Here is a 7,530-nt window from a genome sequence, read left to right as displayed (position 1 = left end):
ACCTGTTCGTATCTCCTGGTGTCGTCATTAGTAAACTAACAAACAATCGTATCTAGGATACTTTATAACTGGTAGATTATCAGCTTCTAGTATAACGGATATTCCTACAGCTGTTCGTATCTCCTGGTGTCGTCATTAGTAAACTAACAAACAATCGTATCTAGGATACCTTATAACTGGTGGATTATCAGCTTCTAGTATGACGGATATTCCTACAACTGTTCGTATCTCCTGGTGTCGTCATTAGTAAACTAACAAACAAACTTCCACACGTACATTTCGAAATCATCAATGTCCCCTAGTACAACCCCAATAGGCTTTTATACCTTTTTGTCTTCTTAAACTTGGACAAGCTGACGTCTACAATAGCGAAGGATCAGTTAAAATATGTGATTTAAGATTAATCTCTTCATGTCTTTTATACCGTAAATTGCAGTGTTAATGCGTAATTGTGCCTCTAAGAATGCGCACAATTAGTCCTCAATTTCAACAATGTTTTCAATTATTTTTCAAATTATCAAATACCGAACTACAATTATTTTTTTTACTCGGGACTTCATTCGAAATATTGTATAATATATATTTATTTTTCTTAGAGAGGATGGTGAAAGGCATTACGCTTAATCTTATTGGAAGCGTAAACTGAAAAGTGTGAATTACTCTACGATTTTCACGTAGAATAATTCACACTTTTCAGATTTGTATAAGAAACACATGATGGTTAATACTTGAAGGAACTAAAACTTACGCATGGGAACAGAAAGCAACAACTTTGATCCACTTTCACCAAAGATTCGTAAAAGAAATAACGAACACTATAATTATTGACATTTCATCATCTTGTTTGTTTGTTTTGAATTTCGCGCAAAACCACACGAGAGCTATCTGCGCTAGCCGTCCTTAATTTAGCAGTGAAAAACTAGAGGGAAGGCAGCAAGTCATGACCACCCACCGCCAATTATTGAGCTACTCTTTTACCAACGAATAGTAGGATTGACCGTCAAATTATAATGCACCTACGGCTGAAAGGGCGAGCATATTTGGTGGTACGGGGATTCGAACCTGCGACTCTCAGATTGTGAGTCAAACTCCCTAACCACCTGACCATGCCGGGTCTCATCATCTTGTATAAACTCAAACAATGCAGACTCAACACATTATGAAATAAACTGGACAGAGGATAATATTTATTTATTTGGATGGGACAGGTATTTAGTTTGAAGGATCGGAGGCGAACCCTACCCAACTGGATAGTTCAAGATTATATTTACTCCTATTCGCCCCCCCCCCCTCCCACGCGAAAATTGTTTTAAGAAGTAGGGTGGGAGTTGAGCAAAAAAAAAGGAATTATGAGTAATAGGTTGAAGTAAAAGTGAAGGGAACTTGAGTTGAGGAGGGGGAGCTACCAAACATCGAGGCATGACTGGAATTCCTGTCGTAGAAAGGGGTGGACACCTTTTCAGGGTGGCGGAGAGATATAACTCCTATGCCTGACAATGTTTTGTGGGGGAACGGGAATACCCCGAAAATACCCAATTTCACAGGACGAGCGCCGAATAGCATACAACCGCAGAGTCAACACATTATGAAATAATGTTAAGTGTCGAGTCGACACATTATGAAATAATGTTAAGTGTCTAGTCGACACATTATGAAAGACACTTAACATTATAGTCGACACATTATGAAAGACACTTAACATTAGAGTCAACACATTATGAAAGACACTTGACATTAGAGTCAACATAGATACATTTAGACGAAATATGGGACACAGCCTTTAATATGTTAGTTTGTTTCAGATATTCATGCAGCACACACCGCCAGCTCTTAGGTAACTGCAATAGAAGAGTTGAGTTTGATCGTCAGTTGACGCCTGGACAGCACTCAGCCTTCAGAAGTAATTGTATCAATTTTAGAGGAAACATTTACAGATGAAGCCTTGTAAGAGCAGTTAGTAATAAAAATGAAACCCAAATGAAAGTTTGTTTGTTTTTAATGAAGCACGAGGCTACACAATGGGCTATCTGTGCTCTGCCCACCACGGGTATCGAAACCCGGATTATAGCGTTGTAAGTCCGCAGACATACTGCTGTGCCACTGGGAAGGGAGGCTCAAGTGAAAGACAAACACATATGTAAAAGTAATTCAAACCTTACAAGCAACATTATGAAAGATACCTGATTATAGAATAGAGCATAGTCATGTTCTAGCTATGTGACAAGAGCCATTAAAAATTCATTTAACTTGTCGATGTGTTTCCTGTGGGAATAAAGTTTGAACTGGAAGCAAAATAGACAATTCTCTGTACAGAAAACAACATAATATAATACATCATTTGATAGTATAAATAATATGGTATTATTGGTAATAAATAATATGGTATTGTTGGTAATAAATAATATGGTATTGTTGGTTATAAATAATATGGTATTATTGGTTATAAATGATATGGTATTGTTGGTTATAAATAATATGGTATTATTAGTTATAAATAATATGGCAATGTTGGTTATAAATAATATGGTGTTGTTGGTTATAAATAATATGGTATTATTCGTTATAAATAATATGGTATTGTTGGTTATAAATAATATGGTATTATTTGTTATAAATAATATGGTATTGTTGGTTATAAATAATATGGTATTATTCGTTATAAATAATATGGTGTTATTCGTTATAAATAATATGGTATTGTTGGTTATAAATAATATGGTATTGTCAGTTATAAATAATATGGTATTGTTGGTTATAAATAATATGGTATTAAACGTTAGTGAGAACTATTGGCAATTTCTGAAGAAGAGAATGTGACAGGTGGGCATGGCAAGAAGGGTTCTGGTTTTCTAGTTTATGGCTCTGTAGCTAAATAATATTGAAGGCTATAAAACTTATGCTTTGCCTCAGTGATGACAACATTATTATGAGTAATTTATGTCAAATTTCATACTGATTTAAAACTTACACGTGGAATCTGACTCATTTCAAACACATCATACAAATATCTTACTATAGAATAAAATAAGAAAAACTGTCACAATTATCACGTTATGAAAAATACTTGAGTATAGAATGAGGTATAATTATGAAAACGTTTACTGTAATTGATCATTTCATTATTAATTCTTACACCTAGATCTCTTATTTCAAACCACAGTAAACCACATTTATCGAAATAAATTGTTCTAAAACAGTTGATAAAATCTTCAAGAATATTTTTGATGTACAAATAGAAATATACCTTGATAATCGGAGCGTCCTTTTGTCCAAGTTTTCCAGTGAAAATATTAAGAAAGTCAAATTTACTGCCAAACTGTTGTTTTTTGGTATTTTGGATCTGTCTGTAAGCTTCTCGAAGTTGCGGTATTCTATTCTGTGGAAATGATACATCAAACATTTAATGCATTTGTTGACTTTGATTGCTAATCTATGGGTACAAAATTCAGTATTGGATCACATTCTTCTCTAATGATGACAGTAAATTGCTTAACAGAGTGATAATATAAGCGTTTCAACATCGGTGATGAAAACTTGAATAATGTATCAAGTGAACAGTTAGTTTTGTATTCTTTGTAAGTAAGTGATATTGTGTTATTTCTTTAAGTTTAATTTCAATACCAATATTGGTTATAATATTAAATATATATTATAGGTTTATTTGCATTATTTTTTTTTTATTAAGAGGATTATTTAACGTTGTTAGCTTAGTATGTGGATTTAAGGTTAGCCTAAACCTCCTAAACTAGGCGAATCTCATGAGATATCACTTTGATCTGTCTGACCGAGTAAAGTGAAGACACCCAGAAGCAGCCCTGTTATACAACAGACCGAGTAAAGTGAAGACACCCAGAAGCAGCCCTGTTATACGACAGACCGATCAAAGTGAAGACACCCAGAAGCAGCCCTGTTATACGACAGACCGATCAAAGTGAAAACACCCAGAAGCAGCCCTGTTATACGACAGACCGAGTAAAGTGAAGACACCCAGAAGCAGCCCTGTTATACGACAGACCGATCAAAGTGATGTCGTATAACAGGGCTGCTTCTGGGTGTCTTCACTTTGATCGGTCTGTCGTATAACAGGGCTGCTTCTGGGTGTTTTCACTTTGACTGGTCTGTCGTATAACAGGGCTGCTTCTGGGTGTCTTCTTTGATCGGTCTGTCGTATAACAGGGCTGCTTCTGGGTGTCTTCACTTTACTCGGTCTGTCGTATAACAGGGCTGTTTCTGGGTGTCTTCACGTTGATCGGTCTGTCGTATAACAGGGCTGCTTCTGGGTGTTTTCACTTTGATCGGTCTGTCGTATAACAGGGCTGCTTCTGGGTGTTTTCACTTTGATCGGTCTGTCGTATAACAGGGCTGTTTCTGGGTGTCTTCACGTTGATCGGTCTGTCGTATAACAGGGCTTCTGGTCACCCTTTCAACTTGTTCTGCGTCACAAAGACTATTTGCTTCTGTAAAAATAGCACCAATGGTACTATTTCTTCAGGCAGATCTCACTTCTTCCGATCCCGGATGATCATTTTCAAACCAAACAAAAACCATAGTTCGGATCCAGAACACTAGCCATGAGATAAATCATGTTGCCATAAGATCGACTGTTTACAGAAGAAGAAAATAAATCCTTGTGTGAAGTTACTTGCAACTTCGCAGAGATTATGTCGAGACCTGGCATACCGAATCCAAGACTGAGACCTAATCAATAGAGATCTCATAATTTGATCTCGAGGACCGTCTCGAGATCCAATCTCTGCCACCGGAGGGCATCCAACTTTATCAAACGCAATGTTAGAGGTGACATTAACTCCAAGGTTTCAACTTCAAATTGATGTGAATTTCAAACTGTATATTAATTCACCAGATTCAGCACTTTTGCGTTTCCGTTTGTTACAAAATTGAGTAAAATTACTCAATTACTTTGTTAACTACATAGGAGAACCCAATAGTAATTTGTGCGATTAACTGAGATATTGATGGTATTTTTATTTAAACTTTTTTGTGTGAATTATGTGTTACGAAGATACCTGTAACTAACAAATTAATCTGTCGGTGAGGAGACAGCTTAGATAAATGTGTAATTTTAGGGTTAACCTAACAACATTTCGTGTATCCACCTTCTTACTTACCATCACTAGTGACATCTACAGTAACCTCAAGGAGGTAAAGAGATGATTTGTGATCATTTCTGTGTACAAAATGCTAAAAAAAACACGAAATGTTGTTAGGTTAACCCTAAAATTACACATTTATCATCCACCTTCTTACTTACCATTACTAGTGACATCTATAGTAACCTCAAGGAGGTAAAGAGATGATTTGTGATCATTTCTGTGTACAAAATGCTACTTAATATCATGGTTTCCAACATATCTAAAATCCTAAATTTTCATAACATCTTCTGAATTCAACACCTTACGCGTCTCTTTTAAATATTATATTTATTGGAATATTTCAACACCCCCATATAAACATCTCATAAAAATTCAAAAAAAGTACCATCCAATAACGAATATGTAAATCTAAATATGTAAAAAATAATTAAATCCTGCCAATAAGCTAAGTAGAAAATGTTGTGTATATTACGTTGTGATTATGGTGATCTATTGACGTTCTACAACTTAAGCTACCTTGCCTGCTGACATGCTGTACTGAGTTTGCCAATCTCTGAACCTCTGCTCAACTTCAATGATGCTGGAACCCTGCTTATAAGTTTCTAGTATTGATATCAGCTGTTGCTGGGAGGCGCTAAGACGCATGTCCTCATACTGCGAAGGAGGTGTCGTGTGGGTTTTCGTCTGTTCTTCTACCATAGGAAACACCAGATAAAGAAACACACATTGATGATAAGGTTCTACAAACACACAGACACACGCAAAAAGTTCTAATATAGGAACTCATCGTTATATGCTGCCTTACGGCTACAGTATACATCTGTTACATCTCTATATTTGTCTCTAAATTGTGTTTGTTTGTTTTAGAGCAAAGTCATATTGGCCTATCTGCTGTGTCCACAAAACTGAACAAAATTTGAAGGACGAATTTCAACTCATTACATTCAGAAAATAAACAAATAATGTTTCTCTTGAAGTTATCTAATTATAAGCAAGAAATTGCGAGAGATTGTAAGGAAGAATGTGTGATAATATGTTAACCACACTGTATCTGTTATATCCAAAGTTGACAAGGCCTTACGCTCAATACCAGGGCTCTTCGGGCTGGCTGCGTTACTACAGATACAGTCATGGTTGATATAATATTGTTTTAACACAAGGCTACACAATATGCTATCTGCGCTCTGCTCACTGTAGGTTCATAAACTTAATGCTGACTCACAAAAGGACGTGGTGGAAGCGCTATTTATATTACCAAATTGCTTAAGCAACAATTGTTTCGATGTGAACTACCACCGATGACTCAGTGGTAAGTCTGAGAGCATATAACGCTAAAAATCTGGTTTCGATACCCACAATGGACAGAACATAGATAGCACATCATATAGCTTTGTGCTTACCAACAACTGAACCAAACCAAATTACTGTGAACTGAATTAAATAGGTGAAATGTAATATTTATGATATTTATTTAAATCAGTACAAATTATAATTATGATAAGGACTTTTTAACACTTTATTTTTCTAATTATTTTAACACCATATATTATTAACTATTACTTTCTTGAATTAACCTGCTCATTACTAGAAGATTTATACATTTGTTTCGGAGAAAAGCCACATTAGGTTATCTGCTGTGTCTTCCACGAGAAATCAAATCTCGTATTTTACCATTGTGCGTCTATATTTACTGCTACCATTATCTGTTGGTAACACTAGGTATGTTGGTAACGCTCAAATTGCCTCAGTGGCTAAACCTCAAGCGGAAGTCTTGCATTCGAATACCAGTTCAGTTGGGATTTTTATTTTTATTGCTAAGTGATCATGTTTAGAGCAAACTCTTTCAATATTCGGAGAAAACACGAATACCAGGATATTTTGAACTAATATTTGTTGACACCGACTTCAAATACTGAATTTCAAAATTGTTCAGTAGTTACAGCGTTCGGCTGTCGTATGGAAATCTTGTTTTCGAATACAAGTTAAGTCGGGATTTTATGTTATTTTATTTTTTAATAAATGGGTATATTCACAGTAAATTTCTTCAGTACCATTATAGATTAAATCAGGGATTTGAGGTATGGTTAACATTCGAATTAACTGAACATTTCTAACACCATCTATGAAATAAATTCGAAACTAAAATTTTTAATAAGACTAAAAATAGTTCAGAAGCAGTGCAAGAAAGAAAACATCGCTAAGCAAAAGAAAGGAAAAAGTAGATGGATTACACGACCAAATCTCAAGAAATCTCAGGAAAAATTAGGATAACTGAAGCAGGGGCAAAACAAATGACCTGGTAAAATGAATCTCCTGAAGAAACAATAAGAAGACAAACTGATGCTGAAAGACACGCGGGCCCGGCATGGCCAGGTGGATAAGGCGCTCGACTCACAATCTGAGGGTCGCGGGTTCG

The 7,530-nt window shown here is 35.7% G+C and overlaps 1 protein-coding gene across 1 annotated transcript in view; it reads right to left on the bottom strand.

The window, feature by feature from the left end:
- Window positions 1–7,530, bottom strand: part of LOC106472287 — a gene marked incomplete at its 5' end in the record, with an annotated part of 34,423 nt that overhangs the window by 7,007 nt on the left and 19,886 nt on the right. Inside the window, 2 exons of the mRNA XM_022400883.1 lie at window positions 3,245–3,376; window positions 5,631–5,806. Coding sequence (XP_022256591.1) covers window positions 3,245–3,376; window positions 5,631–5,806 — 308 coding nt within the window. The remainder of the gene's footprint in view (window positions 1–3,244; window positions 3,377–5,630; window positions 5,807–7,530) is intronic.

The sequence above is a fragment of the Limulus polyphemus genome, unplaced genomic scaffold, assembly GCF_000517525.1.
Source record: "Limulus polyphemus unplaced genomic scaffold, Limulus_polyphemus-2.1.2 Scaffold5219, whole genome shotgun sequence".
NCBI classification, from domain to species: Eukaryota; Metazoa; Arthropoda; class Merostomata; order Xiphosura; family Limulidae; genus Limulus; species Limulus polyphemus.
Note: the sequence above shows the minus strand (reverse complement) of the source record. Positions and strands in the feature narration are given on the sequence as shown.